This window comes from Protomyctophum bolini (genome assembly GCF_963924005.1).
Source record: "Protomyctophum bolini genome assembly, chromosome: 18".
In the NCBI taxonomy this organism is placed as follows: domain Eukaryota; kingdom Metazoa; phylum Chordata; class Actinopteri; order Myctophiformes; family Myctophidae; genus Protomyctophum; species Protomyctophum bolini.
In genome coordinates, this window is record NC_137879.1 from 24,415,877 (window position 1) to 24,440,122 (window position 24,246).

At 42.6% G+C, this 24,246-nt stretch overlaps 1 protein-coding gene across 1 annotated transcript in view; it reads right to left on the reverse strand.

Annotated features, from left to right (window-relative positions):
- The window catches only part of ca10a (carbonic anhydrase Xa), a 171,456-nt gene that overhangs the window by 131,409 nt on the left and 15,801 nt on the right, over positions 1-24,246 (reverse strand). The window contains exon 2 of the mRNA XM_080788940.1: positions 18,943-19,017. Within this exon, the coding sequence (XP_080645066.1) occupies positions 18,943-19,017 (75 nt within the window). The remainder of the gene's footprint in view (positions 1-18,942; positions 19,018-24,246) is intronic.

A 24,246-nucleotide genomic window follows, 5' to 3' on the forward strand; every position in this document is an offset into this window, starting at 1 on the left:
ACTGACGTATCCATGACATATGTACGATTCCATATGTGCAGGTCATCTTATTAAAACACAGTAGAACTGTAGGCATCAGCCACCACACTGCTGGCATCACAGTGAGATGCATGAACTCTATACAACTGACACACACGCACACGCTTTCACCTGCCTTGGCTGTGGTCTCTTCCAGCACAGACTCTCTCCAGGGACCCACAGTGAGGCCTGAGGTGATTCATCACTTCCGCACGCAAACACACGCACGCGCACGCACACACACACACACACACACCTCTCCCCCTCTTTTATTTATTTTCTTTACCTTCGCCGGTTTATCATAGCAGTTGTCACTGTTGGAAGGAAACCTTGTACCAAAACCGTTCCTTTGTTTAATTATTTGTTTTGTAAAATTGTGAAAATAGCTTATCTACAAAGCTAATTTTGTATAACATTCTTGTATAATGAAGTAGGGCATTGTGTGTGTGTGTGTGTGTGTGTGTGTGTGTGTGTGTGTGTGTGTGTGTGTACTATTTGTACATTTCGGTGAGGGTAATAACAAACTTGGAAGAGAAAAGGTGATTACAGTACAAAATGAATGTGCGTGTGTGCAATAAGTGCGTGTGTGTATGAGTACGTCATTGTTTTACTATCTTTATGAGTCTATATGACGTGTGCACATGTCTGTGTTGGCTGGTGTGTAAGCGTGTCAGCTCACCTCATTGTGTCATGCTGTAATTGCTCAGAGGCATTGCTTCATTGCCTTTGTGAAGACAGACACATGGAGAGCTGTCAGACCTCTGCAATGCGACCTTTACTGCAGGGCCGTTTGGCAAACAATGGGACAGGACTGGGGCGACAGGACCATGAGAGCCACATCACAGATCACTCCACTGCTTCAAGGGCCTGCTGATTAATGGGCTTATTTATCATAATCTTTGGTCTTTTGCCAGGCGGAGATGAAGGATCAATGTTTGGGGGCATGGCTTCAAAGAAGGGGGTGTGGGGGGGGGCTCTCTCCTTTCGCTGTTGATCATTTTGTCTATTTTTCGATCCCTCTCACTCCACCCCCCCCCCCCCCCCACCCTCTCTCTGAGCTGCTGGCCCAGATTAAATTGATTTATATAATACTCGTTTGATTGTCAACACAGCCCAAATGTGATCATTCAGAATGCCAATACCTCTTGGCCTGTCTAAGGCGTTTAATAGCGGTGCAATACTTATACTCCCCATTGTTGTGTACTGCAGACACGACGCGTTTCGCCGTGTAGGCCTTGTCAGGTGCTTTGCAAAATGAAGCAAACCTAACCATGTCCTGAGCGACTCTGGAGTGTGAGGTCCCTTCTATTACTGGGGAAGTTTTCTTTGGCCTAGTGCATTAGAAGATATATATATATATATATATATATAGGGGGGGGGGGGGGGGGGATCACGGCATTAGCCTACATCTTTAACATTTAAGCTTCACTGGTGCTCTCCCAACCTGCTTTTCAGAACGAGCATAAACGTAGCTGTGTAATTTCAGCGAGGGAGAAGTCAAGTGGAGCAGTAAATCACCTTATTAGTTCATTCTTGGCGAGATAAACGCATTCACAGCGAAGAGTAATATTCCGATTCATTTTTGAAACCATGATTTAATTCCTGTTTATCAGTCCCACCACCAGAACAGAACAAAGATTAGATAACAATTAAGAGAGCTGTGTCCAGGTTCCAGAATTAGTCTTGACAATATCGTTTTTGTTTTTTTTATCTGAACTGTAGGAGGAACAGCCTCCAGTGACAACAAACAGCAAAAGACAGTTACCATTGTTAAAAGGTAAAATAAAAGACAACTATTAACTGAATTGAATTTAAATTGAATTGAACACTGTTAACGGCGCTATTAATAACTGTGTTATATAACAAGACTACTTTTATTGGTAACGGAAAAAATAACAAGTTTGTTTTGCAATTTAGTAGTTAGTTACTTAGTTACATTTCCAAAAAAGTTATCCCATTACTATAATGTGTCCCTGTTCATTTTGTTGGCAAGATTTAAAAATAATAAAGTCCCGACTGCCCGGAGTCTATTTCTACTCCTCTCCTCTCCTCCACCTTAATGTGTATACTATACATCCTGCGTCTACAACATCCTGTAAATTCACTTAAGAAATAAAACTAGTGTTACAAGTAGCTTTTATTTTGAAGAGGAAGAGGAAGTCTTTTTCGGTTGTAGCCAGCTGCCATGACAATCAGGTTTTGCCGACACGACAATGGATAATAATAAATACAACATGCTTTTAGCCAAAGTTCATAAAAACCATGCATCTTTGACTTAAACAATGTAGGCTAATCACTTTGGAATTACGTTAAACATGGTAGATCCTCTGTGGCACTGTCATTAGGTGAGTACTAGACAAGTTAATTAATTGTTTAAGTTTCACGCTAGTATCATTCATCATCAACAACAGGCTGTTGTTAACATGAAAATAACATGAACAGGTTACAGGATTCTCATTACGGCGTGGAGAGGGGCTGGTTGGAGCGCAGCGCAACAGCCTCATTAGTATGGCATATTGTTTGCACTCTTGATTTTCTGTCCAGTCCTACATGTATAGGCTGGTGTTTGTGGCAAATTATATTCGTTAATAAAGAGAGCTGTAAAGGGGATACTGTCTATTGTCAGTATAGTGTTTATCAGGCTAGGCAAACAGGTACCTACTGGTGCTATCTACACGTATGTTTGTAGACAACCGTATACTCCATATATGAACGCGCCGTCCGTCTGTTTACCTTTTAGCATTGCGCCGGTTAGTATGGAGAGCCTCCGTCCCCACCAGCGATGGGATTTTAAAATCCAGCTCCGTTGAGCCTCCATTATAATAGGATTTTCAAAGCGCTGTATCTCTAAAGGTTCGAGAGCTGTCAATAGTGGGCCGTCGCTCACACGACGATCGTAAATCATTTGTGAGTTTGTACTACATCGCTGAGCAAATGTAACTGGTTGTAATGCTAGCTAAGGGCTATGAGCTAATGCGAGTGGTGTTGTGCTCCTCACAAAGGCCCCCACCTTCCTGAATAACCCCGAAGGGAAACAAGCTCCGTAGAGCGAGAGCAGACAGGCGGCATTTCTTAGGTGTGCGCATGTCATCACTAGATGGCGCTAAAGGAGTTAACTAGATTAGTTTCATGGGCAGTAATCCAGTAACCTAACGACGTTACTTACAAAAGTAACGATGCCCAACACTGGTGATACAACAACACCGAAAACAGCATACTGAGCAAATTCCACAGAAGACCAGCTAGGTGAATTATTCCACAGTGGAAGTCAAAGAGAAACCATATTGAATGCACCCAAACAATATGTCATGGGGGAAGAACACAGTGCAGAGGAGAAGCTGACATAAGATAGGCTACCGAGGAGGTACAATATACTGCAGAGGAAACATGGACAAACAGATGTAGAGCACATGAAACAAGCCGGGCTGCTGGTAACAAATACAGCACAGAACACAATTACATTGTGTTTGCTGTTTTATGCCATATGGCATATTCACTAACATGAAATTATGCATAACATATAAACACATGCACATTGCGTGCATGCGCGGGAAAAATACATATCTAAGGCTTGACATCTCAATAAAAAAACATGACATTTTGCCAAGAGCTACAGTATGTGCGCGCACACACACACACACACACACACACACACACACACACACACACACACACACACACACACACACACACACACACACACACACACACACACACACACACACACACACACACACACACACACACACACACACACACACACACACACACACACACACACACACACACACACACACACACACACACACACACACAGAGAGAGAGAGCCTGCAGTGCAGTGTTAAACTAATTAGTTTCTTGACGATAATAAGACGCATTGGGGAAATACTATATATTTAAATTGGTCTAATCCAATGGACTTAGACTATTAAAGATGACTGGGACGACAATACTAAATAGTATTAAGGAATGTACGGGTGGACACGATTGTTTAAGACCTATTACAGTATCTCTCTCTCTCTCTCTCTCTCTCTCTCTCCGAGTACAGGGGTGAGAGAAGCAGCTTGTACTGTCAACAATATTTACCCATATTTACCCATGTGGCAATGCAGGAAGGTCTTTACATCATTCTGTAGTACTTATTCTGTAGTACTAAACCAACAGATGTTGGAAAATAGTCTGGCATGGAGGCCATAAAGCAGATTAGGGAAATCATATGTATTTATGTCAGGGTACTACACTCACATGCACAGTATGATAGATGCATGGCTTATATCCAAGCCAATGTAATGCAATTATGTGGGTAGGCTACACAGGTTAGGGCATGTAATGTAATTATGTGGGTACACAGGTTAGGGCATGTAATGTAATTATGTGGGTACACAGGTTAGGGCATGTAATGTAATTATGTGGGTACACAGGTTAGGGCATGTAATATAATTATGTGGTTACACAGGTTAGGGCATGTAATGTAATTATGTGGGTACACAGGTTAGGGCATGTAATGTAATTATGTGGGTACACAGGTTAGGGCATGTAATGTAATTATGTGGGTACACAGGTTAGGGCATGTAATATAATTATGTGGTTACACAGGTTAGGGCATGTAATGTAATTATGTGGGTACACAGGTTAGGGCATGTAATATAATTATGTGGGTACACAGGTTAGGGCATGTAATGCAATTATGTGGGTACACAGGTTAGGGCATGTAATATAATTATGTGGTTACACAGGTTAGGGCATGTAATGTAATTATGTGGGTACACAGGCCAGGGCATGTAATGTAATTATGTGGGTACACAGGTTAGGGCATGTAATGTAATTATGTGGGTACACAGGTTAGGGCATGTAATGTAATTATGTGGGTACACAGGTTAGGGCATGTAATGTAATTATGTGGTTACACAGGTTAGGGCATGTAATATAATTATGTGGGTACACAGGCCAGGGCATGTAATGTAATTATGTGGGTACACAGGTTAGGGCATGTAATATAATTATGTGGGTACACAGGTTAGGGCATGTAATATAATTATGTGGTTACACAGGTTAGGGCATGTAATGTAATTATGTGGGTACACAGGTTAGGACATGTAATGTAATTATGTGGGTACACAGGTTAGGGCATGTAATGTAATTATGTGGGTACACAGGTTAGGACATGTAATGTAATTATGTGGGTACACAGGTTAGGACATGTAATGTAATTATGTGGGTACACAGGTTAGGGCATGTAATGTAATTATGTGGGTACACAGGCCAGGGCATGTAATGTAATTATGTGGGTACACAGGTTAGGGCATGTAATATAATTATGTGGTTACACAGGTTAGGGCATGTAATGTAATTATGTGGGTACACAGGTTAGGGCATGTAATATAATTATGTGGGTACACAGGTTAGGGCATGTAATGTAATTATGTGGGTACACAGGTTAGGACATGTAATGTAATTATGTGGGTACACAGGTTAGGACATGTAATGTAATTATGTGGGTACACAGGTTAGGGCATGTAATGTAATTATGTGGGTACACAGGCCAGGGCATGTAATGTAATTATGTGGGTACACAGGTTAGGGCATGTAATATAATTATGTGGTTACACAGGTTAGGGCATGTAATGTAATTATGTGGGTACACAGGTTAGGGCATGTAATATAATTATGTGGGTACACAGGTTAGGGCATGTAATGTAATTATGTGGGTACACAGGTTAGGACATGTAATGTAATTATGTGGGTACACAGGTTAGGGCATGTAACGTCAATGGTATTGCTGCAGCCACGCTAGCGATGTGATTGGTATACAGTAGGGCAGAAGACCACCAGTTTGATAGGCCATTTGATTGGGACCCCAATCTACAGTGTAAAATCCTCAGTTAAGTCCAAGTGCACGCACTATCAACCATTTACTGTAGCTGGATAGCCCCTGGCCTGGAACCCTCTCAAGGACCCCTGGGGTTCCCCAGAGCCCACACAATAGGACATATCGGGAGTTAGGAGCTGTATAGACATTTGATCTTTGCAAGGAAGGGAGAAGGAAAATAATTCTGGATTTGATAAACTCTTAGGCTATTAAACTAGAAAAATCTGACAGGTCCGTCTTCATGACATGGCTATAGAGATTGTTGTGATGCTTGGACAAAATCTGTAGGAGTAATATAAAATGAAATGTGTTTAGCAGAAATCGGCCTGCTGGGGCTGGTAGAATAGGCCAATGTGAAACGGGTGGCATTTCTTCCCTGGCTTAGTGGAAATGTGCATGTAAATGTCATCAATATTGGCCAGCAAATCTACATCTGACCTCAAACCTCAAACCCTTAGATCTCCATAATGGAGCTGACCTGTTCTGACATTCCATATGTTGATCCTTCCTCTTCGATGTCTCCCTTTTGACTGATACCTTTAAACTCTAGACGAGCCTGCCTTAAAGTTATTAGTGCAGCCGGCGAAAACCAGAGTTCTCAACAGGCCCGAAAATTAAGGCCGGGCCCTACCTGGGCCCTCATCAAGCCCTGTACACTCAAGACACTGCCCCCGCTGCCACCCCCTTAGTTCCATATATTATATGGAGCTGACCTGACCTCATGAAACCCTGTACACTAAAGACACGCTCCAAGTCTCTCTCTCCTCCCAGTCCTCACCAGGCCACCCCACTGACTTAATACCATATCACGGTTTAGTCGTACTCGTCCACCTGCGCGCATGAACCTCCCCTGCCTGTGCTGTACTCCGTGTTGTGGAAGGTCCCGGTTTATGACCAATAAACTAAACTGAAGTCCGACTGAGTCGGTGTGGGAGACCGATGTGCATTTGGATTTTTTTCCCATGTATTCAACCAAATATTATTCGTATAGGAACATTAATTAGGCCAATGTTTTATGCAAAGTTGGATTCGTACGTAGGCTATAGCCTTGCAAAGTCTTTGCGGAGAAAGGGATTCTCGCACGCACACGCACACACACACACACACAACTCCTTGTGGAGACAATTAACCAAAAACATACTACTGTAGTACTGCAAGTCTTGATGTATTGTCGGTTCACCAATAAATAGTTTTAACTTGAATAATTTATCTAAGCATACACATAATGAAATATTAACTTGGCATTAGATTAATTTCCTTCAACACCATGGATAACACTCATTAGAGCCCCTATGTGGTAATTAAAGATGATCGTATATCTTGCTCTTTTGGGTGTTTTGTCTTTTATCTGTGTCATTCAAGAACATAGGCCTATGTGATGGCATAAATCTCACAGAAAGCATCGAGTAAAAAACCCCACCTCTAGCACTATCATACCCTTGAGTCATGTACTTAAGCCAGTTTATACTGTACTTAGTGCGCGGGTGTCACAGCGTGACCTGCTATTTTTGATGCGCGACACCCACACACAAGAAGTGCGTATATTAACTAATGGCTCTTTTCCACTGCAAAGGATAAGCTTCCATAACCTTTTTTCCCTTCATTATAACCACAACAATCCCTGAAGGTTGTTCGAAGGTAGGGGAGGTACGCCTCACAATGAGTCACATCGTGACTGCTATTTCTGCAATTTATAAAGATTTTTAAGAGTATACGTTCTGAGTAAGAGCACTGGGTTCTCAGAACTTAGAACTACCTCCTGAGTAGACCCCAAATGAGGTTCCGAGACCCTTATCTGAAACCGAGCAGTAGCACCTGGAAACAAAATCCAGAACTTGTGAGATACGTTTCCCAGCATGGCACAGTTCACTTTGTTCCTGTAGTGGAAAAGAGCAATTAGATTAGGCTATAACCCCAGTTGTTCCAGTGGAGGTGCTCAATGCCCAGCAACAGCACACAGTGTACTGGGCAGCTCCTAGGCGCGCGTGTGTGTATGTGTGTGTGCGTGCTGCCTGCCTGCCTGCCTGCCTGCCTGCCAATGTGAAGAACAACTCTGAATGTGAAGTAGGGCTTCGCTGGGAAATGCATCAGCACTGCACAACAAACATTCTCCATGCGGATACATGGAATGGGGAAAAAATAACATCAGGAAACCAACAGCCTCTTTCATAGGAACTTACACATGGGGTGAACGCAACATGGGCTTAAGAACAACGGCGAGTTCAGTGTGGAGGTTAATGTCCTTTTGTAGAGTACAATACATTTTTCACATCTCTATTCTTGTAAGAGCTTGAATAGAGGACAGAGTGGTACCATGAAGAAGTACATGAAAGGAAAGAGGAGAACATGACCGAGACCGAGAGTGTTCTTCCTCCACATTTAAGGTTTTAATGAATGAAATATTCATCATCAATCCTTTCCATCTCTGACCACATGCCAACAAGTAAGCATACACACACTCACTCACACACACACACACACATGGGCTACACACGCGCAACAAACAAATCACGCAGACTGTTTCTAGATGCTGGTCAACCGAATGCACTCCGTTCTGCCAGTAGCAGGAGAGTTCAGCATGCCCGCCCTGCCCACAGCTCATAAAAAAAAACACAGGCAGAATTTACATCAGGCTGGCCGTGGTGTAAATCGCTCCCCAGGTCTCTGGCCTATGACAGGTCGACACACGCGCCTCACGCCCAGAGGGTAAAATAGAGTCAAATGAAGCAACGGCGGTAATGAAACTGGGTTAACCCATGAGTGAGCAGGAGCCCCCGCTTGAATTGGGTGCCATGTGAAATGCATGGTCAAAGCAGCCACTGAGAAATGAAATGTCTGCTGGACCTGTGAAGGCAGTCAAGGGGATTTTGTCACCATGATTCATAATGCTGGTTATTCAACTCCTGGGTTGGTGCTAACATTTGATTTCCAAGCCAGTTAAACTGCATGCATGGGTTTTAGTTTTAGTTGTCATTTTTAGCATCATATTTTAATTATTTATTGAAAACTGATGAACACACACCTACCAATTATATCCAAAAGCCAGTAGCCATTGTGAATGTTCCGTTTTCAACCTGAAAAGGATGGCCTCTGCATGATTGTATAAGCAAACAATTGTACAGATTTGGTGATTAAATCAACTAATCGATTAATGACAAATTCATATTTGTATTAGTCAGCTAAGAATGTCTTTAGCTGAGGACATTTGAATTGCTATAGCACAACCTCTGTTGAAAGATTATAGTATTGTTTAATTGCGTTTTATACACTGATGGTTTAACACACACATACCTAAATAGTCTGCATAAATATAAAAAAAAAAAAACACTATTCACATTCACAACTTGAAATGGATATTTGACTGACTAGAGTTTGATGGGTAAAGTAATGGAGACCTTCCCACTGGAAGCTGTTCAATGATTGATTTATTTGGAGTTGTACAATGCCTGCCTTTCTGATAACAGTAATCGATTCACAGCTGATGTAAACGTTCACGGCTCAGAAAGTATTTCAAAGATGGTCTGAAAAGGTTTATCTGAATTCTGAAGAGAAGATGAAAGAAATCCATCTGGCCATGTGCCATTCATTCTGATCACAGCAACATGACCCTTTAGAAATGTCTTTTAAACAGAGAAAATCAAATACTTTGTCCAGATACTGTAGTTGCCGGCATTCACGAGGAGTAATGTGCATTATTATGGATGGCTTTGGTGGATGTGCCAAAAATACGTCTGGTTCATTTATTTTATTATTTCTGAGGTTGAATTGATTTTGCAATCGAGTGTCACATAGATTTGACATGGGTGCTCAATCAGACAGCGTGAGGAAAAGGTTACTCCAGAGTGGAGGCTATGTTCAGGCTGGCTGCCAAAATCCGTTTTATCAAGTGTGAGCAGCAAAATAATACATGGGAACTGATTTTTGCAACAGGATTTGAACCACATTACTAGGTGGTTTTGAAATGAGATTCATTTTTAAAGATGTAGTCCGATGTAGGTCTCAGTCTGGGAACTCGGACACTGAACACTGATACTAGAGCTGTCAATGAATATTCTTTATTCAAATAGAAAGGAAAAAAAAGTTTGACTAAAATAATGAACGTATGAATTACAAAGAAAATCTGCTTTGCGAGTTCTCACGAGCCATCAGTCTGACAGACTGTAAGCAGCTCCAAGTTGAGCTCAAGAAATACACAAACACAGCATGTCGCGGATGCAATGCATTTTGGGCACGGTACAAGCTGAGCATGCTATTCATCTGACAGCCGCGGCCGGTGTGCGGGGCTCGCAGTGCGAAACAAACACAAATAGATTTTTCTCTTCCGATTCAGTTCAGTTCAACTCAGTTTGGTTTTATTTTCATAATGTTTTCTTCTCATCATTTCATTTCATTTCCCATCTAAACCGCTAAATTGATGGGACTCAATTGTCTCGACTCCCGGGCTGGAGGCTGACACCGCGAGGTATTTTTTCTACTGGAGGCCGGGACCGGACGGGGCCTACCGGAGCTATACTCATCTAAATGGTGCTGACACAGCCAAGCTCGACACACAAACACTCACCGTTTACATGTCTCATATCACACTGCACTGTGCTTTCTGCACGCCCTACGAGATTGAACACAGAACCCTCCCACACTCTATAAACAGCACACATAGGAGAAAGAAAATCACTGCAGAACAGTGGAAGCACGACACATGGAAAAAGTATGGGCCATATGGGAAGGGTGTAAAGACTTATGTCATTATCTGCCTATTCCTGTATGAATCCCACTGTGAATTCCCTGTGCTAATTTGTCTTTTTGTCCTTGTTCAGTTTCTTTAGCAGCAGGGGGTCATCCTGCATAGTGGATCCCTTCCCTCATTATCGCCCCGTCCCACTGCGGAGTCCGGCGGGAGTCGGGGTTGAAACCGCAGCAGATTCCCGCTGAGGAGCTTTGTTTAAACAGTGTCATGCTGTATTGCTAAAAATCCATTTTTCACCCGAAACCCTCCTACCCTCTTCCTCTCTCGCCTGAACCAGATTGGAGAAATAAAAATGAGCAAATACATTTCAGGTAATCTTTCCCTAAGTGTGGAGGAAATGGGGAAGGGCAGTGTGCTAGGCAGGAAGGCAGTGCACTGCACTGCTAGGCAGCGTGACTGGTCAATCAATAAATTGCGTTCCTGCTTGGATAAATAATACATAAATAACAAGTATGCTATGTTAGTTCCATTGAAATAACATATTATTATTAGTTGGGGGCCAACTTGCAATACACCCGTGGTCCACCAGTGGTGCCCTGTCCACAGGTTGAGAATCACTGCACTAGCTAGTTAATCATGTCTGCGACCTCCATTGATCTGACTGCATTTGATGGAGCCGGTGTCTGCCGGCCGCTCCACTCCGTATAATGTCTTAAACACCTCACACACTTACTATGCATACTATGCACGTGTGCTGCCCTTCTGCCTCAATAAGCGAAAAGGAGAGTATGCAGTAGGGTTGCCAAGTGTCCCTTGAGATAAGGAACGGTCTCTTATTTGGAAACTGAAAGACGTGTCCCTTATTGAACTGATAAGGGACACACTCCTTCTTTAGGACTCAATGACACATCTTACAAGTTCAAACAAGCTCACAAGCCTACTATAATACAGGTTGAAACCACTTAATCCCTCTAGTCTAGATTTAGTAGTAGACTGTACGCTTTTTTCAGTCTACACCAAATAGTCAATCTAAAGCAGACAACGCAAGCTTATAGATGCTCTTTTTTGGCTAATGTTCCTGAATATGGATGCTGGGATTCAAGTGGCTAATAAAATATACAAAAAAAAAATCACACACGTGTGAACTGAGTGGTGCAAATCCCCCCCCCCCCCCCTCCCTCTCTCTCTCTCTCTCTCTCTCTCTCTCATTAGAGACACAGCACTACCCCTCTCTCCGTTTCTGGCGACCCCTACTGCTATTAATAAGTCACATACTCGTGCTCATTCAGGTACACAAACAGGTACACAAACAGGTACACGGACATTGCTGGTTGTAGGAGTGGTTGCACCACTCAAAAACTGTACATATAATATACACTACAGTGAGATTTAATATTTTTCGTCGCCCCTTATTTTTCCTAGAAATAAGGGACGAGTGTGCTTGATTTGAATTTCAGGTAGTTGACAACCCTATGCAGGGAGCCGGAGTCCGCAGCTTTATCTCCACATCGCTCAGAGGTGCAGCACCTCGACAGCAAGCGGGTACATCTGATGATAGAATATCCACACACAGGCTTTGCACGCTGCAATCGTCCCACTCTGCAGGTCCCCTGAGACAGAGGTGACATCAACCCTGAGTCGCTCTATATGCACTGTTCCACTCGTCTGCCTCAATGCGGTCTTGATTATATTTGAAAAATATTTTGAATATATTCCTCTAAAATTGCATAAATACATCTTCACAGGTAAATATTCTATTAGTTTTCAGCTCTAAAATACAACAGTAAGTGATAAATGCATGGGAAAAGAGCAGAGTTGTGTCCTAAAGGCACATTGTGGCAGCAGTAAGCAAAATCTGTCCTTAGCACCACATTCGTTCGCCATTTGTTCATTCCCTGGGGAACACGCGGAAAATGCCTCACTTGGCAGTGAGTACAAGCATCAGCAAAATGGCGGCTCAGCAGTGCTGCGCGCATACGTTAATTCTCCTAAATAATACCACTCTGAGGGGATGAATAGACAGTTTATTTTAAGTATATACTGCATCCTAGATCCTACCTAAAATAAAAAGATGAGAGGAATGAAATGTTTAGAGGCTGAGATTCAAAGATTTTGACTTTTGCCAGAATAACCATCAATCACCTGAATAACCATGATTACATGATAAAGATCCACACTATGGAAATCTTTAAGTAACTCATGATAAGCTTTGAAAAGTGCTGTCTTTTGGAGGGTCTTTCATGTTAAAGAATGTCTGCATTATCCATTCATGTCTTCAGAATGTAACATTCAATCATGGTGTCCAAGTGTTGAAACTGAAATGCATGCACAATTCAGATAACAAGTGTAGCATATTCCAGGGCCATCTCAAACCAACAGCATAGTACACTATGTTCTCTGAGGCCAGTGGGAGGAGAGAGAGAGAGAGATGCAGGGAAAGGTGAGAAGGAGGGAGATCTGATTACAAAGACAACTGAAGACAGTAATGGAGAATATATAAATAAATCTTGCCCAGACAACAGTTTTGAATATGCATATTTTCAATCATCTTCATACATCACGAGTACGTACGTATTCCACTGTCAGAATGGGCTGTTAACTTGGCTTAAGCCTGTTTTATTTGTGTCCTCCCATTAAGCCGTTTTGTAACCTTTTGTCCTGGGAAATGACATTAAACTATCAAAGAAACAGCTGTTGGTTATCTAGTGACAAACCCAATTCAATATTTGTATCCATTATTATTATTATGAACAGGATTATTTAACAGGATGTTGACAGTGGTTTTCACATGCCACCTTTAGGGACAACAGTCTGGGTCAGGGTTTAGAGCAGGCTGGTGACAGACGGCTCCCAGGCACTGCAGCGGACTACGTGATTGGCAGTCGATCAGGGCTCCACAGTGACCTATGCAATGGAGGGATTTAAAAGAGGTGAGGGAGCTGCCTGCGCCCATCAGTGGAGGGTTACCGCCAACCATGTGTCATATTTCCAGACTCACTGTGTTTTATTTTTTCACCCCTATGCTTTTAATGAAACCTCCCCAGCCTTCAACTCCGTTCATCCCTATGTTTTTATTCGCTTAACCTCCGCTCCACCCATTCCACTTTGCTCTGGTCGAACTCGGACTCAATATTTTTCTCCATTATAGGCCCTGCTCTCTTGTCCTTTACGCTCTCCCCTCGTCTCTTCACCTCTCTGCGCTGCTGTCCATCTCTCTTCCCCGTCAATATGCTGAGGGTAAATAAAGGGGAGGTTATGAGGGGCCGTCCTGCCTGAACCCCATCCATCACACGGCCACTTAATACAAACAGCTGTCACTGTGTGCGTGACAGTTGTGTGTGTGAGAGAGAGAGAGAGAGAGAGAGAGAGAGAGAGAGAGTCTCTATTCGAATTAGTTTGCATGTACGTTTTGTATGTTTCTGTTGATCTATTAAAGGCGCTACTTGAAATACTCCACCAGACATAAACATGGTGGTCATGTTTCTATTCATGGACCCACCAGGAAGTTCTTGTAAAATATATATTTTACAGCAAATATGGCTCAAGTCCTACTAAATGCTCCCAATGAAAAGAACAAAGCAGCAATTTGGATACAGCAATTGTGGCTGCTGAGACACAGTCGGATGGCCGGAGTGACATTGGTGTAAGGGTAAGCATAGCTTGCCTAACTCTAGATGCGAGGGGCTTGCATAGCGGCCAGAACCTCTAGTACTGCAAACTGAAAATAGGCTAGAATGAGGTTTTTCAGTGGCGTCTCTTGGGCTTGTCTTAACTTTGCCTGCTATGACTGCAAATGAGGGTACAGAATCCCAACGGTATTCCCCAGAGGGACCGTGTGTCCAACTTTGAAAATGTGAATATGAATCACTGAATATTATGACAATACCCTAACAGAGAAAGACACAAACGGTAGTAGCGAGGAGGATTATTTCTTTGCTCCAACAAAAGCATTGATAACGAACACTGCACAGCAGACGGACAATGTTATTGTAATAAGAATGATGGTTCTGTGAAGAAGTCAGAAACTTGAGAATGACAAAGTAAAGATTGTACAATGAACTGCTCTTTCTAAATGCCTCTTTCCACATTTTAATTGTACTGTACTGTATTTCATAACATAAAGAGTGTACAGTAGTTGTAAAACTAAACATTACAGATTAGTTGTATGTGGGGCGTAACTAGTGTCACGCAGACAACGCAATTGCATTGGGACCCAGAGGTAGCCTATTTGGGGGGGGGGGGGACGTCTAGCTACGCCACTGATGTGGACTGTGAGGAATGATTTAGGCCTGATAGACAGTTAGACAGTTAGTTTGATCCACGACAACAGCCAATCGGTAGGTTGTGTGGGTTCTGTTAGAGAGACATGTTTATTGATGTGCATGCTTGTGCACGGGCGCCGTCCATCGCAGTGTGTGCCAACTTGTCTGGATTGCCATTGAAATTGCTACTGTGCAGTCTGTCTTAAGCCAGGACAGAATAGATGTCATCTGATCCAAGCACCACCAGACACTGTTGTAGTTCTGACTGGCACAAGCAGTGAAATTGCAGCCCAAGATCAAACGCATCACATCGACGGAATCCATCCCACAAAATCCACAAAGACCGCTTTTGTCCGGCAATGACAAACATTTCAAGAGAAATATGTCAAGCGGCTGTGGACGATCTGAAATGTTACCCAACCCATACAGTATGTGTGGATGGTACAAATTGTACACAATGGAAATAACCTCGAGCTACTTTGTGTTTTATCCTTTTGACAGATATGTATGAAATACCAGTATATGTTCACACATACTCTATATGCATTTTTGTCAACAAATCAATCAAAAGACTAAATGTTGTGTATAGCTCTACATATCAGCCTGAGAGCCATCATAGCGATGCAGAGCAAGTTTTATTTCAGCCTGATTTAAGTTGTAAAATATATCTCCTGCAGCTGTCGCCCCCAGCCCTCTTGCAGCTCAAACTGTTTAGTCAGATTTTCTGCTCCCCTGGAACAGCCTCTGGTGTGCCGTGTCGGCTGTCACAGCCCATCTCTCGCTCTCCACCGGCAATAATCCTATACCTTGGGGGGGTATATGATCGCATCAAATCTATAATACACCCTAACACAAATCCCATGAAGCCTGGCTCTATAGGTCTGTGAATCATACGTTCTATAATGTGCAGCGGGGGCAATTTTTGTAGGTTATAAATTAGAGCGATTGAAGCAATTAAAACCCATGAAAAGACAATTCTTATGCCATATCAATATGATATCCAAAATCCCAGCAGATATCTAGCCTCCCGTCATAGTATTGATTTAATACTGATAGAGTACTTTGCCAGGTCGTAGACGGTGAAGATCGAGTTGTAATATTTCCTCTCGAGAAACCCATGGGGCGCAAATCATCCATTGCGCCCGGCAGTTTGTGTTGCTTTAATTGAAGAGTTTTACATGCCAGAAACATACAATGTATATGCCAATTACCCCCCTCCGTTGGTTCTGAGGAGGGGCTCAACTGGAGTATTAAGCAATGAGCTTTTAAGGGGATTTTTGAGCACACTTGTTTTTTGGTCTTAACAGCTTGTGGCCTCAGAACACAGTAATTGGTAGCTGGTTCCTGTCCCAGTGGGCCGTTATAGCTGAAACACCTCTTATTTGTTAATCAGCTCATGAGCTGCCAGAAATTAAGAAAATGCAATAGGTTGTTTGATGACTTTAAATGAGAGAGAGAGAGAGAGAGAGAGAGAGAGAGAGAGAGAGAGAGAGAGGGGGGGGGGGGGGGGGGGTTGGGGCTAGATTAAATTGAATTCTGCTAATGAGAGACTGTAACAAAAGGCTCTGACAGTGTGAAAGATGGTGTGATAGTGAGATGCAAGCTATATAGGCAGATGTAGGTTGGTTTACTTACTTTACTTATTATCAGATGTTATACCGTTTGCTTGCCGACAAATGCCAAGAAGTGGTATTAAGATAGCATAAATGTTGTTTAGACAGATTATTTGGTATCCTTGTTACTTTCTTGTCTGTACGTCTAATTTATTTGGTATCCTTGTTACTTTATCTGTACGTCTAATTTATGTACAGTTACCCTTGTCATTTGCTGACTAGGCTTCTAGTCTTGCACTTTGTAAAATCACTCTGAATAAGAGCATCTGCTAAATGCCTAAACTGACGGCACAGAGGACCATGACAACAGAGTGTTGGCACCACTGTCAGCAAATACAGCATCAGAGTGATAAAATCTGATGTTTGCACTTATTGGTGATCAAGAGCTGTCCGCCACGCTTTGTTATAAAAAAGGACCAAGCCATAACATTACTATTCTCCCACTGAGAGCACCTCAGCGCGCTACAAAAAGCTCATGCCAATAAGACACTTGATAGAGAGAATGTTTGATCACTTCATCAACAGCCCTCATCCACCCCCTGTCTCTAAAAGGACACAAGAGTTGGAAGTCTGCGGCAGATCAATGGCAAACTGACACTGTACTTGGCAGATTTAGCTCTTTTTGTTCCCCTCCATCTTTGCGCACGTGCGCGTGTGCGTGTGCGTGTGTGTGTATTACGTGGCCTATGTGCGGATGGAGAGAGGGCTGACTGCCAAATGCAACTGGAGAACTAGCAATAAGCTGCTGGCTTCACTGTTGTATACACACTGACCCAAACACTGCCACTGTTCCACTGCCGCACAGTGGACTTCATGTCCAGTTATAATACTGTTAGGGGTTGAAAGGTCTGGAAAAGACAACTGAGAAGTCTGTAAGAAAATCACAAAGATGTGATGAGACACATTCATGCCCGTGTACGTGTGCACACGGGCATGAATGTGTCTCATCACAACAGGGGATTCGGGAAAAGTGTGTTCCATAGAAATAACAGCCATCAGCAGGTGTACAGTATGAGCTGAAAGGTAACCACTCCCTTGAATTCAGGCCTGTCTCTGTTCTACCCTGCAGGACAGAGCCAACACCTGTGACCAACAAACCCCTGATAGTAGATCAGTCTCTCTTTATTACATCCTGTCCACACGTGCTCATTTGCAACAGCAACCATGCACTCCAGTCCAAAGTCATAACTCATTGCATCTCAACAAGCATCTGGCATCTCTGCTCAAGCCACTTTGGGAAGGGCCTGTGTATATTTACTGAAGAGTAAAGCCCACAATATTTAGAATGGACACATTCTTGCTTCCCGGAGAGAATCTAACATTGTGTAAAAGGTACGATATCGCCTAAAATCTGAATATTTTTAGAGCTAATTTGGGATACTAAGGTTAAATCGTAAGACATGAAGGAGGATGGTGGGTAAAGTGAAGATCGGTGCAACTGCAGCTTTTAAAACCGTATTTGACCTTTATAAAATGCTAAAGCTAATTGGGGGAGCTCCAGAGGGGTAAGCAATATTCCAAAGGTCAGCAGCAGTGACACAGGCCTGAGAATAGGATTATGTTAGCTTTGGTAAGCGTGCGAGGAGAATGCATTAAGCTACTCCGAAGCGCCATTTCATTCTGCAGAGGGTTATTTTAGGGACATGCAATCTGCTGTTAACAAATAGCCATCAGCTGTTTTGAAATGCACTACAGATACCCCATGGTTTTAGTAATAATTTACTACTGTGCACCCAACAGTAAAATGTCAGCGTGAAAACAGCTTAATGTTTCATTTAAACCCTTTATTCCTCCTGAGATTAAAAAGTTGATTGAGTGTAAGAATATGTCCAGTCAAAATTATATCCCTTGGCTTCATGAATTTGTGCTAAATTTGCAGTGAAATGAGCATTTCACTTCTTTTATGTCCCAACAATGAGATAATGCAGCTACAGATCACGGTACCTGCAGCCGGACCACAGGAGAGTCATGAATAGTCTTTAACCGCTCCAGCTGTTGTGTGGTATGGTGGCTAACAATGTAAGTGCGCCACTGAGTCCTCAGTGGTGTTGGCTGCAGAGATAAAATGCTCCATGGACCAACTAACAGCAGGTCCATGGAGGTTACGAGATGGACAAACATGCATACAGGTAGAGTATGCATATCTGACTGTGCATATCCGTGCACACACACATGCGCACCCACATCCACACCACATCCACACACAATTAGTCCTGCAGGCTTTATCAAAAGGCACTCAGCTCAGCATAAAAAACACATCTTGGAAAATAATTGGCCTGACACAAACACATACAGGGAGATGAAAGGGGTAGAGAGAACAGTGCGTGTCTGTCAATCAGTCACTGAAGAAAACCTCAACTGAGCAGGAAGGGCACAGAGGTCTCATCAGAGTGAGAAATAAATCGCCCACGGCAAGGTGGCCCGCCAACATCAGAAATATGCAATGAGCTTTAAAAAAAGTAGGCTCAAACACACAAACATCGTTATGGGGCTTACCTGGAACAAAGCTCCCCTGCACAACCTCCTTGTACGCCCACCATCCTTCGTGAATTTTGGGTTGACTCGGCTGCGCTGTGGGGTGACAAGGGGAACACAGAACGTCAGTCATTCATGCCTGAATTGCCGAGAGATAACAGAATGTCATCACATGTTCAGGTACTTGCTAAACTCAAACAGTGTAGTTTCTACCTCACTTCCAAAACAATTCACGAACCTGAGTGAGAGGCCTCTGCAAAATGTACAGTCCCTTGAGAAAGGCACAGAACAAACAGCCCTGGAACCTCTGCACCTCTTTTCTCACCCACCCATGCTCTCTCTTGTGTACACACACACACACACACACACACACCCCCCCCCCCCACCTCTTATATCTCTCCAGGCATTAGTATGGAAATGCATTCTGTCATGTTTGTGTGCGCTGGGAGAAAGCTTCAGATTAGAGCAAGGTTTTACAGTATAATTGAGGTGACTAAGTAAAGGTCCCCATACAAAGAGGGGGTTGTGACCGAGAATTACCCACCAACCCTTCGGGATATTGCTTTTTTTACACCTTAACTTTTTTTCTGTTCATTCGGCAGCCACACGCGGTGAGGCTTAATAGATCGGCTAGAGGTTGCAGCACCTTGGCTGTCTGTAATGGGAGTCGGGGTAGCTGAACACCCCGCTCCAAAATGCTGTGTGACTAAAACACCTGAGAGTAGTTCAATTTCAGAGGGGCATGATAGGGAGGGCCCGCTGGACACAGGGGCACGGAAAGGCTATTTTTTCCCAGTGCAATCTCCAGTCCAAACACAAGGGGAAAAAAGGGGTGGAAGTGGCACTTGGCACTCGGCCTCTCAGAACATTGATCTGTGTGATCCTGTTTGCCTGACTTCTTTCTTCAAATGCTAGATTGCTTTTCCCTTTTCAATGTCAAAATGATCTTGAAGTAAACACCTGCTTTTATCGGAGTGTTTCTACTCCTAGACCTGTAAAACCTTTGCTTAGAGATGGAAGACCGGCCCCCTGTCCAAGTCGGTCAGATAGCATACTAGCAAAACTATTACATTTTGATTATTTTAAGATTAATACATTTTTTTAATGACGTGGAAGTTGTATAACTAGCAATAATAAAATAAATATAATAATATATATTATATATTATATTTAGAATACATAAAAAGAAAGAGAAATTGGTCAACATTTCCAGCAGAACGGTGATTGAATTCTCCCTAGACATATTTGTAATGATGTGTAGTTTTAATGAGCACAAATTTCATGCTGTACTAATTACTAATCTCATTAAAGTATGGAACAATGTTGGGATGAGTTATGGGTAGGTCCTTTGTGCACGAGGCTCCTGAATTTCAGCACAAGCTTGTAATAAGTTACCTCTAACTCAGTGACTCCACAAAAGCAATTTTCCCAAAAATCATAAAAATAAAGTAGTGGTACATGTCAGAGACACAAGTTAAATTAGGCCTAATGCGGTCAGCCATATATAAGCACAGCACACAAAATAGAGATCTAACTATTGACCTAAATACAGAAATAAATATAGAGTAGCGTTGGTATGTGTAAAGAAAAATGTATAGTTGTGGAACTTATTACCGATATTAACGATGTATTAACTACCGTTGAATTAGATGAATTTAGTGTGGCCATAGCACAATAGGCAGGGAGTAGAGCTGGGCAATTAACGGAAAATGTATCAAAACCAAAATCTATAAATTCTAACTCCCCCCCATGTCCAGCTAGTCTATTCGAAGTGTCCCTGAGCAATACACTTAATAGCGTCTACTGCTCCTATAGGTAGGATGGGTAAATAAATGGTATAATGCAGGCGATGAATTTCACATACAGAATGTCCAAATGTACAGTGATGGCAAATACACAAAAGTGTGTTATTAATATTATGATTTACTGATGGAGCTCCTCCTTATGAATAATACAATATAGAATTGTAGTTTATAAACATATAATAAAAAATATATATATAAGAATATAGCTGCAAGCAGCGATAAGACGGCACAAAGCAATAAACCCTTTGTTCAACAGTGCCACTTTAGGTCACCCATTGCAGCTGTTCGTACCCCAAACATACAGACAAGACTGACAGACGAGGCATGAGTTATGCCTGTTCAAAGTGCCTGTTACCGCTGCTTGCAGCTATATTTTCTCCACACATTTTCACATACAAACTTCTTTTCAACTGGGATTTCAGATATTGGTCCATAGATTGTGTGTAGAACAGGTGTATAAAACAGGCTAGCCCACTTTAACATTGGGTATAGTTTGACCGAGGGGGTATTTTGGACCGTTACGCCGGCCGAATATATTAGACCCAGTCCGACCCATAGTGGGGGACAAGGACAGACAGATATGTATATGCACAAAAGGGACACAGACAGACGGTTAAAACGGTGCTATTTCAACGGATATAACGGGTATTGCATAGGCTTACTAAGGGTATGCATCCCCAATTTCCATTGTTCCCAACTTTCTGCAATTTGCCCTTGTTTTGGGCTGCCTTGTTGAATGTTTAGCATAGAGTGCATGTTGGATAATTTGTCTTATCTGTTTACAAACTAATGCCCAGTGGTCAATGTCCCATATCCTCCTGAACTTTGGCCCAGGCCATATAGGTCATTCATATTGTCACCTTAGTCTTCAAATCATCATTTTACTCTTAGCCTACTGCCTGTTTACACAGCGTTGTTCCTCTTATCATCAATGTCAATTGATGTCAATATCAATAATGTCATGTCATCCATGTTTATGGCCAAAATATGTTTTCATCTGTCCCATTTAATATCTTGTTCAGTCGCCATACTGTCTCTATTAGGTTTTCCCCAGTCAAGTTAACTCGCAATAATGAGAGGTCTACTACATGTACTTGACCTTGGCCTAGTGAGATAGCGGCTCACTGGGAGTCAGGGAGTGTTTTTCTCCGTTAGAGTTCACCGATGGCAGGGAAAGAATGTTATCAGCAGGTTGCCATAGCAACGCCAGCCTCTGTGCTTTCCCGGTCTATGGCCATCAATGACTGAACCAAGGAAGATGAACTCTGCGTCGCTACGCCATCCTCATCATCTATGCGGTGGACCAATGAGCGCTCGACAACCAGCGCCACCAGCCAATGAACTTTATATCAACAAAACTGACGTGATCTGCAGTATTTAGCCTGGAACAATACTGTGAAGAAGAGGGTTCAGTTCCGTGGTTCGGTTCAGTTCGGATCCATTTTGGAACCATTTGAATACTCTAAATTATATTTATGTATTATACTATAATATTCTGAACCCTGTGGTGTAGCACATTCTCTATGTAAATTGACTTTATACCTACTAAAATAATGGTTAAACCTTAAACTTTTCTCAGAACTTTATTTCATCTGCCTCTAAAGGTATCTTTCTATTTTTGGTACAGTGACTGTCCTTTAAATTTTAAAGGGCTCCTCACTCATTTTGGTGATTTGGTCTCCGGCTGGGTTATTGAATGTATTTATTTACAGTTTTTACAAACTTTACAGTCCTTTCTAAATTATCATTATTAAAGATGGATCCTAATTTTATTTCCATTAGTGCATAATTCAAAGTTGAATACAAAAAAGGAGTTTTGTATGTTGCACATGCACGTTACAGGTTACTAGAGGGTGAAATTGCGAGATTTACTTGACACATCACATTGACAGAGGATCTTTAATGGATCTTCTTTGGGATGCCACACACGATTGACATCATGTGATATATCTAATTTAACATTTGTGGAGTTGGTCACCTGACCAAAAGCGGTTGACAGAAACTGGTCGACATGTTCTGTTGCCCCAACAGCGGCAGAAACAAGCCCTTTTAACCAGGCTACTTGCACACACTACAACTCGCTTACAATTCGCAAACCTGGCAACACTGCTCTGTGTTCTCATAGGCCCACCAGGCCCGCCCCCACAGCTACTTTTCAGTCTCACAATCGGCCATCTTGCTTTTTACTTCGATGCGCGAGTGGACATTTAATGCAAATACATTAATTATAGCTCCAGCAAGCAAACACAAACACCTCAACTCCATCTCATTGTGAATAAGAATTCCGAGGGGAAAAATAATTTTTGGAACGCCACTTTCACCCAGTATGAAGCTAAATGTGGAAGCCGTGTGTGTCACACCAACACTGGTGACCCAGAGAATCCTGTGCCGATTCTCAGGCATCTGGCCTGAGGCACTGCCTGCGAGTTGGCTCTGCGTGCGCTTTTTCCAACTCTCACTGATTTATCCAGCTCACACGTCAATCACAGTCAGCAGCTCTCAGCCTGCACACACACGCACGTCTGTCTTGCGCACACGCGCACACACACACACATACACACACACACACACACACACAGGAATGGCTATACGGCGGCGAGACAGCGCAGCACGTTATAATTTTCAGTTTCATTAAATAACTGTCTTTCTCAGCGTGCGCACGTGCGCACACAACATTATTCAAGTGAAATGCGTAACGCCAATATTGGGCTCATATAGGCTACCGATACACGACGAAATAACTGACAGGAGTGACGGTGCTGTGAGTAGAGAGAGAGAGAGAGAGAGAGAGAGAGAGAGAGAGAGAGAGAGAAAGACAGAAAGACGTGTTAGAGTAACGCGCGCGAGCGAGAGAGAGAGAACGTCAGAGAGAGAGAGAGAGAGAGAGAGAGAGAGAGAGGGAGGGGGGGGGGGGGCCAACCAGCTAACAGCATACGTTCGTTCTATGATCCATAAAACGACAGATCTGCCGTTTAAGGGCAGATCTGCGGCCGCGCAATGCTGTGTGTTTTCGTCTTTTTTCCTTTTTCCCTCCTGCTTCCACATGACTGCAGCCTCTGATAGCTACTGTGCTAAAGATGCTAAAGCAACACAAAAAACATCCACACGCAAAACAAACCAGGGACCAGGGAGAGTGAAACAAGCAACCAGGTCTATAAAAATGTTAATAGGCCAGTTCAAAGTAGGTAAATCAAAAATGGTCCGGAAATTAGTCTTAAAATAATCAATTATAGTGTTGACTGTCAAACTTTGTTGTCTAATGTTGTTTCAGAGCAGTGGAACTCAAACATTTCCATGTCAAGGACTACCAATAGATAAACAAGTCCAAAGTAGCTTATAATGATCAGACTTGGCAACACTGTCTCTAGGTTGAACGTTCCTTTACAAGCTCACACATATGAAATATGTTTTTTTGAATCTTCAAACTGAGACATATTTTATGATAATACTGTTAGCACAGTCATCATACTCCAAGAGCATACAAATGCAACCAAATGGACCCTGATTTTCCCAGAGAGCA